Source organism: Magallana gigas, chromosome 5 (genome assembly GCF_963853765.1).
Source record: "Magallana gigas chromosome 5, xbMagGiga1.1, whole genome shotgun sequence".
Lineage (NCBI taxonomy): Eukaryota > Metazoa > Mollusca > Bivalvia > Ostreida > Ostreidae > Magallana > Magallana gigas.
Genome location: NC_088857.1, coordinates 3,756,620 through 3,777,283, shown reverse-complemented (window position 1 = coordinate 3,777,283; position 20,664 = coordinate 3,756,620). Strand labels below are relative to the sequence as shown.

The following is a 20,664-nucleotide window of genomic DNA, read 5'->3' as shown; positions in this document are numbered from 1 at the left end:
TCTTTGTAGTTATTATAGTTTGATCTCATTTTTAAAACGTATTTATAAACAAATAATTCTTTTAATTCTTATGATATAGTTCAGTCCACCAATTGGTGTAATAATGATTAAGTATAGGTCTACCTAATTTCTATTTTAAAATGTACTCATTTGATTATCAGGCTTTCAGTTCCTATAAATCATATCATAGATTTGCGATTTGAAGATAAATATTTACATGCTATTTGAAAATAAAAAATATTTCTACTGTCGTTGATTAATTGGGTTTAAAGGCTATAATTAAAATGTTGCACAAAATGTATTTCCCGCCTTTTTTGCGACAGGTGCCCGTAGAGAGAACCAGTTAAACGCCTTTCGGATGTCGTAAAATTACCATAATAATAGCTTCGTGACAACGACATCAACAATATTGAAATTATCGTCCCGAGGGAATGAAATGCTCGTTACGTTTAGTTTTACTGTGGATTTTCATCGAGAATTCTAATACATAGCAAGATTAACTGTGAGTATGTGTTCCTTGAATGAAAAATTCATGAAAATTATGGACGAACTATTGGAAATGAATTAATCTAACGACATGCATGCGAATGTCTTATTGATTAAATATACCATTACACTGTTACGATGTTTATTCAACACGATGTGTACACTTCACACGGTGAGATAATCCAGGTAGCTTATTCTTTTTGCCTTTGCAAATGTTTTACTATTTTACTATTTGATTATTACCTCGATCGCTGTTTCGTGACAATTAAGCGCTCCACATAGCTTAGTTAATTTGTCTAGCTTGATTGGCATTAATCCATATATCACACGTGTAAATAAATAAGACGGGAAAGTCAAAATGTCACCCAATGACAATTTGTATAAAGCTATAATTAAAGCCATGTCAATGCTGCAATATTGTACGTTTTACACCTTAATTACTGCATGAAAATGTCAATCTAATCAAAATGAAATCTTTTGATCTGTTGCTTAATTTTTTATGGTTTATGTTATCAAAGTTAATTAATGTTCAACAAACCCATGTAAAATATATAAACCCTGCATGGATCAATGTTGACGTAAAAGTTAAATAGATATTTTTTTATTATTATTTACTGATATTTCTTGATGTGTTATTTATAATTGAGACAATCAGTCATTGACATGCAAGAATATCTATAAAGAAAAAGGATCAAAGAAAAACCTATTGAGCAGATACATGGTGAAGATGAATTACGTCATTGGATAATCTAAACATACCACAGGACACATATATACTGTTTTGGCAGATTTTATTTCAGTAAACTTTGTTAAATATTCACAACTATACAATCACACAAAGTAATGTAATATTACATTATAGATGTACATGTAAATGGTCCTTATAGAGCACAGTTATAAATCAATATTAAACAATAAAAAAACACAGTGAGTGGATCTTATTGGAGAAAAGGACAAGATTTTATAACTCCAGATTTAGCCAGTTACAAGTATATTTGTATATAAAAAGGGGGCATATTTTATTGACCATATAATTTTTTGTGCCATTTATATTGCTTAAAAGAATTTTTGACATACATGTACATTAATTCTTGATCTGTATTTATCATTTAGAATTTTAAATAGAGTCTCAAGAGTCAAACATATGAAGAAGTAAGTTATGATTGATGTAAGCACTGTATGTGTAAACTGATATAGGTACATCTATATATATTCTAATCTTATTGAGTATTAAGCTTTTAGCACTGTATGTTTTCTTTGACAGTTACATTCTCTGGAAAAATGTTTACATCACATGTATCAATTTCTTTTTTATACTCAGTCTCTCCTGATTTCTCTGCTTGTCATATCCAGTGTAAATTAAATAACTCTTCTAATGATTATTTTGTACTGGTAGTTAACATGTACAAATCAGAACACTCGAAATGATTAACAAAATCTTCCTCTGACTTCAGCTGTGTAACATTTGCATGAAGAATTAAGCGCAACTAAAACCAAGCATCTACCTATATGTTCAAATATGATTTCCAGTCGACTGTTTAATGTCAGTTTACAGTGTTTTATGATGACCTCATAAACATGCAGACATATTTAATACAATTAGCTAATTAATTATGATTTAATAACGACTTTTCTGTTTCATATGAGTTCATACAGAAGCAGTGCTATGTTTTAGTTTGGTATTGAGTGTGGAATAGGAGTCTCGGAATATTTCACTAATACTCAGCCTGGATCGATCCTGAATATAAAGATTTTTTCTTCTACTAACTTGTAAGATAATTGAATCTAATGATTTACTCACTAGAGTTGCCTTAGTAAAATAAGACTATAAATGAATGAAACTTTATTTTTGAAATAATCTGACTATCTGAAATCAACCTGATAATATCGCATGTAATCATGCACTTTATCAATGACTTGAATCACGGACTGGTGTTGACTTGTTGACTGGGAAGGGACCTTCATTTGTAACCCATTCCATTCTTTTTCACTTACACTAATGTATTTTCCCATAATATTTCAAGATATAAAAAACCCTAGGTAATACCTTAATACTTTTTCCAAATTATGTAGTCCTTTTCAAGATGACATGAATAATTGAAAAAAAAACTTCAACCTTCAGAAACCCTAGAAATATCAGCCAAAAGCTTCAATAGTGCAATTACATTGATTAGTTTGGGACAGAACCATTAAATCAATATAATGTCTTTCTTACTGCACCTATTGACACTGGGAATATTTTCTGAACTCTTTTCCAAACAGCCAGGGTTATTTACTGCATAAAAATGTGGACAATTTTGGTAAACAGAAAATCAGTGGAGATCTATGGAATTAGTGACCACAAACCTCATTAATATTTCAAAGGTGCTAATGCTTCGGGTGCTGTGGGACTCCCTCAGTTCTAACGAGTCTCCAGAGATCCAAAGCTTTCAATGCTGATGATTGTGGGTCAATAAATACTGATTTGTACATTTGTTTTTCAAAAATCGGTAAATTATCAAGACATTTGTCTTGTATATGGAGTGAAGATGCAACATTGTTTAGAAAATCTCCGTAACCAAAGATAACGTAGCTTGATAATTGAATTGCTTGATAACACTGGGTTTCAGTGATTGATAGCCGCATAATTTTATTAGATTTATGATCGCAGTTTCTGGTAAGTACTTACCCGTTGAGTGTTTGATTTAAGCAAACAGTATATATGTGAAGAATATTACAAAACAATTAAAGTTCTCATGCAGTGATCTGGCATGGGTTGTCACTTGATTTCAAAATTACCTGTGGGAAGACATAGTACTTTAGGTTAATCAGCTTGGGGAATATGTAGCTGTAATTTTCTAAGTTATAGTAATGAGCAGGTAATCAGGTTGGGATTTGTGGGATTGCAGATTTGGTTCAGGAGGACATGCTGGTGTGTTTACTTCATCTGATGTTGTGTTGTCTGTTGACAGGCTTTTGCTTCCTAACAAAGATGGCTGTGGTGAAGACCACAACAGACTAGCTGAGGAGTGGACCAGCGTGTGGAAATCCCGACAACAGATCCAGCAGGAAATTGAACAACTCACAAGCGCCATGGAGGTAATGAAGAATTTTAGTCTGATTTAATCACAGGCACCTGACATTATAAATTTTTCTCATAATAAAAATAAATACCCTCTACCTAATAATACACAAGGTATCCGACCATCGCCTTCTTCTTGGATTTATTTCAAACTGTCACATCATGTGAAATTTTTGCTTTAAAACTCATCGGTAAAATTATTTTGCGATCCTCTTCCTCTTTCTTTGGATTTAATATGCGGAATTTTGTTCTGATTCCTTGATAAGTATAAGCCACAACTTTATGTTTAGAAGTATTGGAACATAGGTAAATTATTAAATGGTACTGATAACTTGTGGTCAATATTTGGGAATTGTTTGGTTGTCTGTGTCAAGAAGGAATGGTTACCCAGCAATAAGTGATTTAAAATTAAAGTATAAGGCTATATGACTACGTTCAATCTTCTTAATTTAGGTCAACCCCGGTCAGTTTGAGAACCTGGCCAAGATGACCCGGATTCCCGTTCAGTCCCTGTCACAGACCAGCAATCCAGCGCACACTGCCGTCAAACTCCGAAATATCCATCCTCCTTCAGGGATCCAGACAGGAAGTCAGAAACGGAGCACTTACATTGAGAGTGACACAGATCAGACAGAGACTCCGCGGCCCCAGAGTTACCGCAGCTACGACAAGACCCAGCAAACCAGAGACAACTCGCGGCTGCTGTTCTACAGGGTAGGTATCAAAATAGAAGAAGTTGGGAAGCATAATTGATAAGCACATGTATGGCCTTCCTTCCACATGAATATGAACATACCAGTAGATTTGAAATTTACCACTTGGCTCGTTGATAGATCGAATTATATATACTGTGATATGGTAAATACAGAGTATTAACAATTCCTCATTTGAAGTATAAAATTTACATATTATTTTTTAAATTGAGACGCCGCATACAGGCCTCTGTACCAAGGATACTTTAGTACATGACCTACTAATTGAATTAATTTATGAAAATGCTTCATTGCTGAGATGTTCTTGCCTTTTTGAAATATGTATTTATTGCACACTTTTCTCCTCCCCCTTCCCATTTTGCAAGGTGAATATATTCCCATTTTTGACCCCTTCACTTTAATTACATGTAGTTATAAGACCCTCTGTCAATAAGACTGGTGTTACAGTGCAGTATATACTGGAAATGTGTTTGAGTAAGGTGTGTTACAGGTGTAAATAATAGCAAAAGGATTTCCATTCATTGAGCCATGCTGACCAAATAAAGCCATTGTCAAACGGATACTTAAAAGGCTAAACATTCAACTGTTAAATAAAGGAAAAAACTTTATCCATTTAGTGAGTAAAAGATGTTTAAACAAATGCGATATAGAAACTGTATTACTGGTAGATATTTTTGGTTGTTCGTTTATAAGCAGTTTATAAATGAATACCGCAGTGTTAATTTTGAAGCCATGCTTAGAATGTTTTCTATAAAAGGTCATAAGCCCAGTTTTTGGCATGATTTAAATAGCCAGGTCATTAGTATAAGTAGTTTACCTATCGGTTGATTGTTGACATTGGGCTGTCAAATACCGGTATTCCCCAAAGAGATTATATATAGTGATGACTTCTCTAAGTATTTATCTGTTAATGGCGTTATTACGATAAATACACATAGAACAGTCTGTGGGTGAGAGAATAGAGTCTACAGCATCACAGCATTTGGTTTAACAAAATATGTGTTCTAGAAAAAACCAATGCTAATTACAATGTATGTTTTATATGTGCACTGTTAAATATGCCTATCGAATATTTCAGTATGGGGGAGGGGGGTTGCATGTACTGGAGTTTTCTGAGTGGTATATTTGCCTGTATATATGGTTCAATCCTGTTGTAGGACCCATTCCCTGGGGGTGTTCCTGTGGGAGAGGAGTTTTCTGTGGAGAGTCGGGCGAACCTGGAGAGACTCAGAAACAAGCAACTGCAGCGGGAAAAAATGCAGCTTGCCCAACTACAGGTATGGCAGAGACAGACAAACAGAAGAAGGTGGAGATATGAAATAATAATGGACATAACTGTTAACAAAGAAATGGCTGTGCAAATATTACCTTTAAAAGCCTTTAAAATTAGAAGGCACGAAAGACTTCATGCACAAATGTGGCATATATTGGGTCAAAATACAGGGACAAACTTACAGAAGACACTTATACACTGATAGTGTTGGATTCCCTTTTTTTTACAGCATTCTGATTAAGGTGGCTCAGTACACCTCGAAAAAGTTTCTCAAATCAACAGAAAATTACTTGATTATGATAGATAATATGCTGCATAAGAGGTATATAAGTCAAATAGGCAAAAAAATATAAAACATTTTATGAAAATATGATTTTCAAACATTTTATCCAGTAAATATGGACAAAAGCCTCGGATTATTTTGAACTCATGAATTTTGGTTCACAAGCCCAATACTTTAAGCACTGAGCTATATACAAACAAATCAATTAATACAAACAATCTAGAAAAACATTTAAATCACCAGTGTTTAAAAAAGTATAAATCTTGATTTGATATTTTAAGGAGGCTGACTTTAGTTTTCATCGCGAATGTTTTTGCGCATTCTAGTATAATACAGTAGATTGATTATTCTTATGAAATTTTTCTGATGTCATTTATAAAATTGAACACAAAAAAACAAATACAGATAAAAATGTTTAGATTTTTAAAGAAAATTTTGGTTTTTTAAACGATTCGTTCCGTTTTGCGGTAGGGGAGCATTGCCATTGCGCTTTTATGACGTAATGATAAAATGAAGCTTTGTAGGAGTAAATTGTAAGAAATAACATAATAGAAAAAGTAAAAAATTTACACCGTTGAAATTTAATACACAGAATTATGCTATCCTTGGGGACATTTTTCTTGTTTTTTTAATAAATCCATTTTACCAATCTTCATTCGTAATTCTCAAATATATAGCAAAATTTGGTGCATTTTAATATTTTGAGATGGCCCCCACTAAAAACAAGACAGTAGAATTTAGTATTTTTTACATATAAGGTAGGAAATGATATTAACAATCATATAAAAAAAAAGCTAGTAGTAATTTTTTAATCGGCTTTGAAGTGCGGAAAATGACAGTTTCCTATTATATATTCCTCTAGTAAATGTACCTCTATTTTGAGATGGTTCCTAAAAAGAACCAGACGGTCGATTTTCTTGACACTTTGCAAAGTAACTAGAATTAGTTTAAATGAGGTATGGTGAAAAAATGAAGAGTTTTGCTATTGTAGTTTTTCTGCAAAAATGCATTGACGATCTTGATTCTGTATTTTACATCATCCTGATAAAACGCTGACAAATTTACAGCATCCTGATTAAAACGCTGACAATTTTACAGCATCCTGATTAAGACACAGCTTTCCAGCTTCCTGATTAAGACACTGACAATTTTACAGCATCCTGATTAAGACACTGACAATTTTACAGCATCACGATGAGAACACTGACAATTTTACAGCATCACTATTAAGACACTGACAAAATTGATTTTTGTATTTTACAGTACAGTGCAGGGGACAAGAAGAAGAGGGTGTATACGAGGAAGGAACGGGACCAGAGGAGAGCCCAGCTTCTGACCGGCCCAACGCTGAGCTCAGAGGTCATGTCTGACTTGGAGAACAGACAGGGTGGTCCACTAGGGAGCAGGTAATGTTTTCAGATCTATGGACATACATGTACCATAATCTATTTAATCACTGTCAAAAACCATCAATTCAAGAATTTCAAAATACTAACACTCGTAGAGTATCTCCATTTTATTTTTATCTGTATATTTATCCGACCTTACAGCAAAAAAGGTGTCAGATCTTTATTTTTTACATTTAGGTATGATGTAATCCATATAGGTCAGATTTTTTATCTTTAATTTGTATATTTAGGTATGCTTTAAGCAACCAGGGGTCAGAGAGTAGAAGCCCAAGTGTTTACTCCTCTCCCGTAGGAAACTGGGTAAGTGGCAATCTTGAGAATCTATACTTTATGTAATCTAATCTAATATGATACAAGTAACTCTTGCATAACTTGGTAGTTGTTATGATTTTCCTATCAGTAACATTGAACAAGGAACTTCATTGAAGCTAAGTTAATACTTTATGCTTTGGTTATGATTCAGGATCAGCTGAAGCTAGGAAGGAACATGAGGGCAGCTCCTCGACACATCATTGACTCCAGGGAGGCTCTGCGGTCCTCAAACCAACTCAGAAACAAGGTAGTCCTCACTTCTTCATCCTTCGATGTCTCAGGGGTTTCAAACTAGAGTTCTAATATTTTACAGTGTTCCCCTTCAATGAAAATACTAACATAAAGAAGAGATTGACACTTTTGATTTTTTTTAGTACTCTCAATATTCAATTTTCACATGTTATCCATTTATCAGATTTATAATATGGGTGTTTTTTATATACATATGTGCATGTAGATTGAATGAGAAAGACATGAACTTTTAGAAAGTAAAACTTAAAAAAAAAAGATATGTTCATCTCCTGTTCAAAAATGTCTTTACTTTGAGGCTCTCTTGAGAAGGTTTGCTTCTGAAGCTGTGTGTATGTTACAGGACAAAATCGAGATGTTGAACAGACAGCAACAATTGCTGCAGCAACAGAGAGAGCAACGCATGAAGTTCCTAGAGGAGCAGAGACTGAAGGAGAAAGCCCAGCTTATGGTCAACGAGAGCCTGCTCAGTAACGAGCTGGCCAGACACCGCTCGAACCAGTCCAGCCGCGAAAGCTTACACAAGGTGGGAAGGCGTTCCATGTCCAATGGGTCACTGTCTAATAGAGATGGTTATACAGGAAGACGTTCGGTCTCAATCACGTCCTTGACAAAGGATAACAAAGAAATAGAGAAGGAAGACGATAAAATGTCTGATAAGATTAATTCTGAAACATTGGCGCCATCTCAAGGACGAGTGTCAAGGGCATCAAACCCAGCCTCTGAAAAAACAACTAAAAGTGAAGACTTTTTCGAGAATGTCCATATAGAAGGACAGGGGATTTTAAATGATTCTGACAATCCAGACGAAAAAGACAAACTAATTTCTGCTGTGCAGAACGAATTCCGCAGGCTGAGTACATCGTGAAGTCTGTAAATTCAACCACTTCATAGCTCATTACAATGTATTGCCAACATTTCTGTGATAAACTGATTATACAAGCAGATTCTGGTTGTTTACTTGGTGCATTTCTGATGAAGTGTTAAAAACCAGAATTTTTAAATTAGAGCATAATAAGATATATTGTTAGAAATTTTTATTTTTATTTTATAATTTGTAGTTGAAGTAATAAAATGAAATTCTTGCTGATTTTCTCAGATGAAGATTATTTAATATATGAAAATGTATATTGTAATATTAGTTTTGTTGTTGTATGAAATGACATCATTATTTTTTGAAACACTTCAGAGGAGTTTTTGCTGAATTTTTGTGGCAAAGACGATTAGTTATTTTAATTGTCATTTTTCCTAACATTATTTTCTGGGGACTTGTGACCTTCATCTCATCGCTCTGAATACCCTGCTCATTAACAGTCGTAGAAGTACTTACAAACATTATGCTACAATAACAGTTGTACTTATCAAATCTACCTGCTCAGAAGTTTCATTTTCTGGAATGTAAATTAACTATTGTAAATGATCATGATCACTTTGATTCGGATTCAGAACATAATGGATATCACATTCGTATCATGTAAAAATGAGGAGAGAAGCAGCCATTTTGCATGTTTCATGTACTTATGCATGTGCTTCATATACTTACAATAATATTTGTGGAAAATTCATATAAAACCTATGTGATGAAACCTATGTGATGAAACCTATATGTGTTGCAAATATTTGTACTACAGGACAATTTTGTAAAATGTTCCAAGTTGTAAATGTATGAAGCATTGAAGTCCTACTGAGGCCTAGTAGTACTGTGTGTATATCTGAGGAGTGTTCTGTCTCAAAAATTGATTTTTAAAGATTTTCATTTTATATTTTTTAAAAAGTTTCAAATAATGCAGACAATACCAACATTTCAGACCGACCAGAATTACCTGATATTCAATTCTGTGTTACGGTGATTTCTCTATACATTCCTTGCATTTCTAGCACCAGCTAGCAGACCGATAAAGCTGGTCCGAGATTTGTTCAGACTGAGCGATTTAGCGTTGTCATTGAATTGTATAAGTTTAAGGAAATTGGCAGTGTGAATTACGCTGACACTGATCAAGGCGATGTATTTGATTGTTGTTTTACAGAGAGCTGTATGCAATGACTGTGGACATGCATGTGTTTTTCTAGTATTTGTCAGAGACAATTATGCTGAGCTATCTCTCAGTCTATTTTTCTACATGTGTAGCTGTTTTTCATTAGGTAATTTTTGATTGTTGAGGATTTTCATGTAGTCTGGATGAATAAAAAACTGAAGCAATTCAAATGTCTTTTAATATTTATCAATGTTCTTGTTGTAGAACACTTGTACTGTAGATCATATACTAGAAGACAATTTTTGTGCCTCTTTATAACAGAATCCATATTATCTTATATGTGACAGTCAGACCTCTTTGTATTGCATGGTGACATATATAGCCCAGTGGGTAGAGCACCTGACAAGAGATTCAGGGTTCAAATCCTTTGGATGTATTAAACCGTCATCATTTTTCTCATCCCATTACATATAATTATAAAGATCAGGAGATAGCAGTCCTTAAAATATTATCATTATTTTATAATACTGAGCAATTTCCGCATCAAAATAGCAATTTAACAGATCAAGTGCTTATTTTCAGTAAATGAATTTATTCAGTGTTCTAAAATATATGCATGTAACTTAAGTTATGGTTTAATTAAAACATGTTATGTTTTAATTACCTGCATTTCATTCTACATGACCACCATTTGTTTCTATTTTGGCATATATATAAATAAAATTAAAATACAATTTAAAGAAACTTAAGTTGGATTGGAATTAAAGAATATATGTGAAAATAAATTCATTTTAAAAAAATCATCGATTATAAAAAATGAAAATCTAATGCTCAATATTCACTATATTCTTAAATATATCCTAATATATACATGTAGCTATTGGTCTGTTATTGTCAATGATAACAGTAAAAAAGGATGCCGATGCTACATGTATATATATATCAATCAACATTTTTACCACTTCAATGAACAGCTAGGTGCTGACAAGAAATCTCTCTCTCTCTCTCTCTCTCTCTCTCTCTCTCTCTCTCTCTCTCTCTCTCTCTCTCTCTCTCCAGTTAAGAAGACATCGTAATCGGATAGGTCTCTATTTACTCCATAAATTAACTTCTTTAAATTAAATAAATCATTTAAAAAAAATGTTAAATATTTGATCGGGTTCGAAATTCAGGGATAAACTTACATCATCATCATCATGTTATTTAGCTCGAAGTGAGAAGGAGTTAACATTTAAATGAAGTTATTGTTCGTGTAAATTAATCGAGGTAAGTTTATTCTAGATGCATATATGTAGCTCCCAGTCTGAATAAATTCGGATGGACGACCTGGGTGCTACAGTGCCTCACATAGTAAAGAAGTTAAAAACTGCAGTTTACTGCGCACAAAAAATTGCGCTAGTTTTGGACTGATTATTCTCATTTCCAAACACATTCTGTACAAATATTTGATTCCAAAAAATTCCTAGGACATTTTACTAAAGATATCATCACTTCACTTGCCTCTGATATTCATTTAAACACCATCACCAGCTGGGGTGCAGTTTGTTTACATGTGAAAATGGCGACTCTCGATCTCGACGTAAATTAATATATAGACGATATATATAATGTATTTCATTTTCCGAGGTCGGTTAGCATGTTTAAGAGAAAGCCTGAGGCAAGTAAACTGACGATATCAGTAGTAAATTGCCTGAAAAAATTATTGGTAACTAACTGTTTTCACAGAATTTGTGTGGAAATAAGGTTAATCAGTCCAGAACTAGCGCAATTGTTTGTGCGCCGTAAAATGCAGGTTTTTTTGGTTTTTTTTACGATGAGAGGCACTGTAGCTCCCAGGTCGTCCATCCGAATTTATTCAGACCGGGAGCTACAGACCTGCAGCTATTTTTGTTCAATATTTTTGTTTCGAGTTCCAAAACTTACTTTGTTTAAATTTATGAACATTGAAAGCATTGAAACGTCTGTGTGCATAACACAAGCACAAGCGACTGATCGATAAAAATTCAGGCGCCTGTGTTGCAAGGAGAGTTAATTATGGCACGCCAAATTCACAAAAATGAGCTAAACATAGTTTCACAGTCGATAAACTAGGTTTATCGACTGTTCACTATAGTTTACGGATCGTAAACTATAGTTACCAACGTTAATCTATATTTCACATCTGTAAACTATAGTTAACGCGATAATCTATGTTTCACATCTGTAAACTATAGTTAACACTGAAAACAATCATTTGCGGTTGTTAAACATAGTTTATCTGATAAATAGGGTTTATGACCAGTAAACTACGGTTTACAAATCTAAAGCATACCAAATTCACTTAAATTAGCAAAACATAGTTTCACAGTCAATAAACTAGTTTTATCGGCTGTTATCTATAGTTTACGGATCCTAAACTATAGTTACCGACGTTTATCTATATTTCACATCTGTAAACTATAGTTTACGAATGCAGATCTATGTTTTTTTGTCTGGAAATACACGTTAACAATAGATTTTGCTGATAAATATAGATTCACATCTATAAACTATAGTTTACATTCGTTAACTATAGTTTAGAGTTGATAAATATAGTTTCACGATTGTGAAACTATTTTTAATTATCAGATAAACTATGTTTTTCAAACGTTAATTATAGTTTTTGGTTCTAAACTATAGTTAACTGTCATTTATACCATGCTTTACAAAAGTAAAACTATATGTTAATCACATTTTTGTGAATTTGGCGCCTTAATGTCTAAATAATACAATTTGCATTCCTGAACTATATAGTTTAGAGTTGTTAATCATAGTTTCCCAATGGTGAAACTATATTTATCAGATAAACTATGTTTAACAACCGCAAATGATTGTTTTCAGTGTTAACTATAGTTTACAGATGTGAAACATAGATTATGGCGTTAACTATAGTTTACAGACGTGAAATATAGATTAACGTTGGTAACTATAGTTTAGGATCCGTAAACTATAGTGAACAGTCGATAAACCTAGTTTATCGACTGTGAAACTATGTTTAGCTCATTTTTGTGAATTTGTCTGATAAATGTATTTTCACGATTTGTGAAAGTCTAATTAACAACTCTTAACTATAGTTTACGATTGTAAATTATAATTAACAAATGTGAATCTATATTTATCAGGAAAATCTATATAATTGTTAAAGTTTTTTACAGAGAGATAAACTATGATTATCATTCGTAAACTATAATTTACATTGATTTCGTGAAATATAGTTTCACAGATGTAAACTATAGTTAACGAATCGTTAACTATAGTTTAGGATTAGTAATTAAAACTATAGTTAACAGCTGATAAACCTAGTTTATCGACTGTGAAACTATGTTTAGCTCATTTTTGTGAATTTGGCGTGCCATAGTTAATCAAGGTGTTAACGAGTGCTGAAAAACTTTGACAATATATGACATCATAGTTTATGTGGACTACATGTCTGTGAAACCATGTTCTTCATCTGGTGTCTCATAAATATTGATGATTGTTAATGTTACAGAAACTAAACAGGTCACAGGATGAATGACCATCTTTAAGTTCTCCTTAAAGATAGCTTAAAGATGCTTAAAGGTAGCTTAAAGACGATCTTTAAGCCACCTTTAAGCTACCTTTAAGCTATATGTGTTGCTTAAAGATGGCTTAAAGAAAGCGTAAAGATGGCTTAAAGGCAGCTTAAAGACTATCTTTAAGCCACCTTTAAGCCACCTTTAAGGACAACTTATACCGGTAGGTCCTTAATGTCCAAACTTCTTTAAGCCACCTTTAAGCTACCTTTAAGCCACCTTTAAGCCATTAAAAAAATTTTATTTCAATATTGTGCTTAATTTCCAACAAAATGTATTAACTTTATGAAAGAAAAGGTATTAAAACGGTTTTTGTTCTAGAAAGAAAAATGAAAAAAAACACACAAAAAAATCACCGGCCTCGGCGAGAATTGAACCCGGGACCCTTAGTTTACTAGCATCACCACCCTTCCTCTGCGCCACGGCAACTTACATATATATGAGAGTTTTTATATCCTATATATCAGTGGATATTGAATCACTGTATTGAATGTGTTTACTTGAAAAGATTTTGACAAACCATTCAGTTTGTAACAATCAATTATATCTAATTTATAAATTACATGCATGCGTGTATTTAGAATGAAATACGGAACTTGGTCTTCAGTGAACAAAAATATATTATACCTAAATGGAAACCGTTAGGTTCACTATAGTAGGCTTTCTTAGTTAATATATTTAAACCGAGTAGATATACGTTCATCTAATTTATAGCTATAAAAATGTAAGAAAGAAAATGAAATCATTTCTTTTATGAAATGCATTGATACTATTAGGGTATTTGTTCAATTTCCCGCAATTTCCCGGTTTTCATGATCGCGGCGCCGTTCCAATATGTTTAAATATTTACATGTAATTGTATGTACATGATTTTTAAACTATCAATTCTATAACAAACAAAATTACCAATTACCGGTGACGTATTTACTGCATGTGGCAATTGCAAATGACTTGTATATACAATTGTATGATGTGCCAGGCCGGGTATATTTGACATGTTTACCCTTATACATATATTTAAATAATCAACCCCTATATATGATCACCGGTACATTAATTAATTAGCCTCAAGATTTTACTCTTACATACATGTATCGTTAATTTGTAGACGTAACATCTTTGAAACCCAGAGCTAGGAAATAATACTTTGAAAATGAATTACAAATGTAAATTAACTTTTATTCACTAGACTTATCGTATACTCGTACATACTAAGATTCAACGCCTTTAGAAACCCTGACGTGCACCTGGGCACACGACACACCTGTTGTGTATATCTTGTATATTCTGTGTTAGTTCCAGGGGTTTTCTTAAGTTGGACAAACAATAGACTTTAATTAGATATACACAAACATGCACCTGGGCACACGACACAACTGTTGTGTATATCTTGTATATTCTGTGTTAGTTCCAGGGGTTTTCTTAAGTTGGACAAACAATAGACTCTAATTAGATATACACAAACGAACAAAACTATGTCTAGACAAACAAAGCAGTAATATCCTGCCCGATATTACAAAGGCAGTTGAGAGTCTTTTCATCTTTAACATGTATCTAGCAGATCTAGAGTTAGAAATAATGAAAATTGAAAAAAAAATACAAACCTTAAACCGATTATCAAATTAAATCATGCATTTTTGGTTCATTATCTTTATTTTGTTTAATAACCGGAGAGAGATGGAGAGAGAGAGAGAGAGAGAGAGAGAGAGAGAGAGAGAGAGAGATATTTTTCACCGATTAATTTATAATAGGAAACAAACATACTTTAATTAGTTTTATGCACATATTAAGATACAGAGACTGCGCTCATCCCTACAATAATTTTGAAACCCCCAAAAAATTATAAAGATTTTTATAACGGCAATCTGTGTCCATCGGAGCGGTGCTGATGATAGCGATCTGTGTTTAATGGAGCAACGATTAAAACCGCCTGGAACACACCCCCCCCCCCCTTCCTTGGAAATTATATTATCACTCGGATGACCCCCTCCCATCTCTATAAAAGAGCTTTTGCATTTAATATATGTTTTTATTGTTCAGCTTGATCAATATTGACTTAAAGGTCACTTAAAGACAGTGTAAAGGCAGTGTAAAGAGAGCGTAAATGCCACTTAAAGATGCTTAAAGATGGCTTAAATGTGGCTTAAAGGTGGCTTAAAGAAGTTTGGACATTAAGGACCTATAAGCACTTGCTTAAAGGTGACTTAAAGGCGGCTTAAAGGTTGTATAGCCTTTAAGCTCCTTTAAGTCACCTTTAAGTCACCTTTAAGGACTTGCTTAAAGATGGTTTTTCGCCCTGTGGGTGCTTTAAAGCTTACGGAATGCGTAGAAACATTCCATATGGGCTAACTTGTAAATATCCATCTAGAAATAACATTTTCAGTAGGTCTTGGATAATGTGGGATTTCATAACAATTAATGTATAAGTTGCATAAGTTGTCATGTATTCTTTTCTTTTACAACTTTATTAGTGTTTATCTGTTTTTGACAGATAAAGATGGAGGGACTTCTCACTAAGTACACTAATATGATTAAGGGCCTAATGCAGAGTCCTTGGTTGATGATAGACGCAGACTCGAGGATGCTTGAGGATTTTGAGGTCAGTCGTTATATATATTTATTTATTCACCAATCAAGGGCCCTCAGGGGGCATATACATTAAAAAAAATAATAATAATATCTTGATTATAACAAATAAAGAATGAAATAACAGCTCACAATGTCCAGGTTCATATTACAGGCAACAATATGCAAAATGATTCATTAATACAATGAAATATATGTATGGGATTTACACAACAGTGAATACAACAGCTATACAGAAACAAAGTGGCCTGAAAACAGAGAGTACCAAGGGACGGTGCCTGCACAGTCGATTAGACTGGTCTACTTGTACTCAAAGTGTTCAAGCCAGTATGCTTATACATAACATAACCCCCCCCCCCTAAAAGTAAATACATTGCATATTATATCTGTATATATAACTATAACCATTATATTCCACCTTTTAGAATCATTTCGCTGAGTTGTACTTGTAAATCTTCAGTTGTCATAAGCCAGTATAATTTTTGGTTATTGTCCATAGATTGAAATTTTTTACAAGAGTCATTAGCTAATTTGTACAGAGTATCTCTTAATGCCTTAATATGATCACATGAGAATAAAAAATGTTTTTCATCATCCACTGATTTGACATTACATATGATTATGAAGATGTTATTATTTGTAGAGGTCAGTTCCCTCATGATAGTCATACAGCAATTCACTTACTTAATATTACATAAAAGATGAGATACACAACAAAAGCACTGAGTGATAAGGTTGTAACATGGAAATTTCAAGACTTTACTCGTAAGTTGTAACTATAATGAAATCAACAGTGTCGCTTTATTTCCACTTACCAGGAGAGCTAAATAAGAGTAATTTGACCAGTATATCAAACAGGTTTATCTACTGAGTAGAGAGTTATATTTGTAAAATCTTGTATGGGTTAAATGAATATATGTGCATGCTGCGTAGCTTAATTTCCTACACACATTTTGTGTAGGAAGAAATTAATATCTTATATACTGGTATTGATGATGATCGATATCGAGCGATAAATAATCTACTCTTTTAAACCAAACTTTATTTTTTTACAATGATTTAAACAAGTTCTACAACTTATATTTATATCTTTCTTTGGCACGTATGTTACAGCAATGGGGGCATTGATGTGGGTCGAGGAAGCCGGAGCGCTTTTTTTCAGTGTAATGTAATTAAATATTCTGTACATATGCCGTAATGCACTGAACATGTACCATTGACTGATTGTTGCTATGACTGAAGATTTACATGTATACATGTACAATATGTAGGAAAACAAAATTGTGTAATCAATACATAACTTAGGAGTCAAACTAATACTTTAATGGAATGTTGATTCTCTATTTTACATCATCATGATCAGGGCAATGACACTGTTGATTCCTTATTTTAAAGCATCCTGATTAAGACACTGACAATTTTAACAGCATCCTGATTTGGACACTGACAAATTCACAGTATCCTGATTTGGACACTGACATATTTACAGCATCCTTATTAGGAGTTTGACACCGTTGATTCCTAACTTTACAGCATCATGATTAAGACACTGACAATTTTACATTGGGTGAGAACCTAGTAAGTTGCAAGAACTTGTGTTCGAACCCTTTGTATATTATATATACAATAAAATATGTTCAAACCAATTTTACAGCATTCTTATTAGGACACTAATAAATTTACAGCATCATGATTTAGACACTGACAATTTTACATCATCATGATTAAGACACTGACAATGTTGATTTCCTATTTTACAGCATCATGATTAAGATACGGTACTGACAATTTTACAGCATCCTGAATAGGACACCTTCAATGTTTATTACCTATTTTACAGCATCCTAATTAAGGCAATGATAATGTTGATTCCTTATTTTACAGCATCCTGTTTAAGACACTGATAACTTTAGACCATTGTGATTAAGACACTGACGATGTTTATTCCTTATTTAACAGAACAGTGCAGGGGACAAAAGGAAGAGTGTATGCTCTATGATGGAACGTGACCAGAGAAGAGCCCAGAATCTGACCGGCTCAATGTTGAACTCCAAGTTCAAATCCGATTTGGAGAACAGGCTGGGGAGCAGGTAATGTATTCAGTTAAATGGATATACTGTTGTTAATCCATTTAATCACTGCCAGAAACCCTTAAATCAGGAGAACTTTCCAAAGTACAAATGAACCCTCACACAGTATCTCCATTTTGTTTCTGTCCTTAAAGCAACCAGGTTTCAGACATACCAGGGACGTAGATACTAACGTTAGTATATACGTCCCTGGACATACATGTAGTACATCGATGTACTGTATCTTTATTTTGTATCTTTAGGTATGCTTTAAAGAGGCCTGATGGTAAACAAATGAACCATCAGATTTACCTAAAATTTTAAGATACAATTTGCTAAGCTATATACTATTATTAAGTTAAGAAAAAATTCATATATTTGACCCTCAATATTTGATTTTTTGGCTATATTTTCAAATAGAGCTCTTCTTTTAAAGGAGTTCGTTAAAGTCTAAATATGGCCACGACCATCGAGTCCTTTTAAACAACCAGTGGACAAAGAGTAGAAGCCCAAGTGTTTACTCCTCACCTGTTGGAAACTGGGTAAGTGCAACCTTGAGAATCTGATAGCATTGTGAAAGCTCTTGCATAACTTAAATTGGTAGTTGTTATGATTTTCCTATGAGTAACATTGAACAAGTAACATCATTTGAACTAAGTTAACGCTTTGGTTATAATCTAGGATCAGCTGAAGGTGTGGAGGAACACAAGGGCAGCTCCTCAACACATCATTGGCTCCAGGGAGGCTCTGCGGTCCTCAAACCAACTCAAAAACAAGGTATAGTCCTCACTTCTTTGTTCCTCAGTGTCTAAGGGGATTCAAACTAGCGTTCTAACAAATACAGAGATTGACAGTTTCGATTTTTCTTCAGTATTCTCAAACTTTAATTTTCACAAACTTTATTCTGAATCATTTGTCAGATTCATGAAATGGGTGTTTATATACAGTTGTACATGTAGATTGAATGAGAATTATTTTAAGATATATGTAGAGAGAAAAAAAAAGATATTTCAACATATATTATTCAACATGGTTGTTACTTTTGGGCTTTCTTTGAGAGGTTTTGCTTCTAAGGCTTTGTGTTTGTTGCAGGACAAGATCAAGATGTTTAACAGACAGCAACAGTTGCTGCAGCAGCAGAGAGAGCAACGCATGAAGTTCAACGAAAGCATGTTCAGCAACAGGCTGGCCAGACACCGCTCGAACCAGTCCAGCCGTGAAAGCTTACACAAGCTGGGAAAGCGATCCATGTCCAATGGGTCGCTGTCTAACAGAGATGGTTATACAGGAAGACGTTCGGTCTCAATCACGTCCTTGACAAAGGATAACAAAGAAATAGAGAAGGAAGACGATAAAATGTCTGATAAGATTAATTCAGAAACATTGGCTCCATCTCAAGGACAAGTGTCAAGGGCATCAAATCCAGCCCCCGAAAAAACAACCAAAAGTGAAGACTTTTCTGAGAATGTTCATTTGGAAGGACAGGGGATTTTAAACGATTCTGACAATTCAGACAAAAAGACAAACTGATTTCTGCTGTGCAGAACGAATTCCGCAGGCTAAGTACATTGTGAACTCTGTAAATTCAACAACTTCATAGCTCATTACAATGTATTGCCAACATTTCTGTGATAAACTGATTATACAAGCAGATTCTGGGTGTTTACTTGGTGCATTTCTGATGAAGTGTTAAAAAGTAGAATTTTTTAAAAAAAATTTGAGTTAAAGAGCATAATAAGATATGTGTAAATAGAATTTTTTTCTTTTCATTTTGTAGTCAAAGTTATAAAATTTGTGCTGGTTTTCTAAGATTAAGATCAATATGTGAAAATGTATATTGCAATGTTAGTTTTGTTGTTGTATCTTTTAGAAATGAAATCGTTAATTTTTGAAACACTTTAGAGGAGCTTTTACTGAAGTTTTGTGGCAAAGACAGTTAGTTATTTGAATTGTCATTTTTCATAACATTATTTTGTGGGGACTTGTGACCTTTATCTCGCCGCTCTGAATGCCCTGCTCTCTTACTGTGGAAGAGGTACTTGCAAACATAATGCTACTGAGTGCAATAACAGTTGTATACTTATAAACACTACCTGTTTGGGGGTTTTATTTTCTGGAATGTAAATTAACTATTGTAAATGATCCTGATCACTTTGAATCGGATTCAGAACATAATGGATATCACATTCGTATCATGTGAAAATGAGGAGAGAAGCAGCCAATTTGCATGTTTCATGTACATATGCATGTGCTTCATATACTTATAATAATATTTGTGGAAAATTCATATAAAACCTCTGTGATGAAACCTATGTGTTGCAAATATTTGTACTACAGGATATTTTTGTAAAATGTTCCAAGTTGTGTGAAGCATTCAAGTCTTTTAGTTTTATATTTTAAAAAAAAAGGTGCAAAATAATATGCAGACAATAGTTACCAACATTTCAATCAGATGGACCAGAATTATACCTGATATTCAATACTGTGTTATGGTGATCTCGTTGCATTTCTAGCATCTAGCAGACCAATGAAGCACACCCGCTAGTCAGATTTTTTTTTATACTGAGCGATTTAGTTTTGTTATTGACTGTGTGAGGAATGAGGCATGCAGTGTGAATTACGCTGACACTCATCAAGACAATGTGTTTTATCGCTGTATTACAGAGAGCGGAATG

The 20,664-nt window shown here is 33.6% G+C and overlaps 2 protein-coding genes across 6 annotated transcripts; both read left to right on the top strand.

Annotated features, from left to right (window-relative positions):
* The first annotated feature begins 343 nt into the window (after positions 1-343).
* Positions 344-9,995, top strand: LOC105326431 (glutamic acid-rich protein). 5 transcript variants are annotated; one of them, XM_066086343.1, is made up of 9 exons: positions 383-502; positions 1,600-1,638; positions 3,438-3,564; positions 4,001-4,261; positions 5,418-5,537; positions 7,080-7,222; positions 7,456-7,525; positions 7,689-7,784; positions 8,130-9,995. In XM_066086343.1, the coding sequence occupies exons 2-9, from the start codon at positions 1,631-1,633 to the stop codon at positions 8,652-8,654; spliced, it is 1,350 nt and encodes a 449-aa protein (XP_065942415.1). In that variant the 5' UTR covers positions 383-502; positions 1,600-1,630; the 3' UTR covers positions 8,655-9,995. The 5 variants fall into 5 exon arrangements, with proteins under 5 accessions (XP_019922012.3, XP_065942416.1, XP_065942415.1 ...); XM_020066453.3 differs by lacking the exon at positions 1,600-1,638 and having other exon boundaries at positions 344-502; XM_066086344.1 differs by lacking the exon at positions 1,600-1,638 and having other exon boundaries at positions 377-506.
* Positions 9,996-10,923: 928 nt separating this feature from the next.
* LOC105326430 (uncharacterized) lies at positions 10,924-19,658 on the top strand. Its single transcript, XM_011426473.4, has 6 exons — positions 10,924-11,028; positions 15,826-15,933; positions 17,880-18,010; positions 18,426-18,531; positions 18,671-18,766; positions 19,082-19,658. The coding sequence occupies exons 2-6, from the start codon at positions 15,832-15,834 to the stop codon at positions 19,517-19,519; spliced, it is 873 nt and encodes a 290-aa protein (XP_011424775.3). The 5' UTR covers positions 10,924-11,028; positions 15,826-15,831; the 3' UTR covers positions 19,520-19,658.
* Positions 19,659-20,664: the final 1,006 nt, after the last annotated feature.

Bases quoted from the DNA above. Each gene is read 5' to 3' on its own strand.
- LOC105326431 (XM_066086343.1), top strand. The intron at 7,223-7,455 runs GTAATGTTTTCA...TTGTATATTTAG, and splicing joins GGTGGTCCACTAGGGAGCAG to GTATGCTTTAAGCAACCAGG. The intron at 7,785-8,129 runs GTAGTCCTCACT...TGTATGTTACAG, and splicing joins CAAACCAACTCAGAAACAAG to GACAAAATCGAGATGTTGAA.
- LOC105326430 (XM_011426473.4), top strand. From the start codon at position 15,832: ATGGAGGGACTTCTCACTAAGTACACTAATATGATTAAGGGCCTAATG. The intron at 18,011-18,425 runs GTAATGTATTCA...CTTCTTTTAAAG, and splicing joins GAGAACAGGCTGGGGAGCAG to GAGTTCGTTAAAGTCTAAAT. The intron at 18,767-19,081 runs GTATAGTCCTCA...TGTTTGTTGCAG, and splicing joins CAAACCAACTCAAAAACAAG to GACAAGATCAAGATGTTTAA.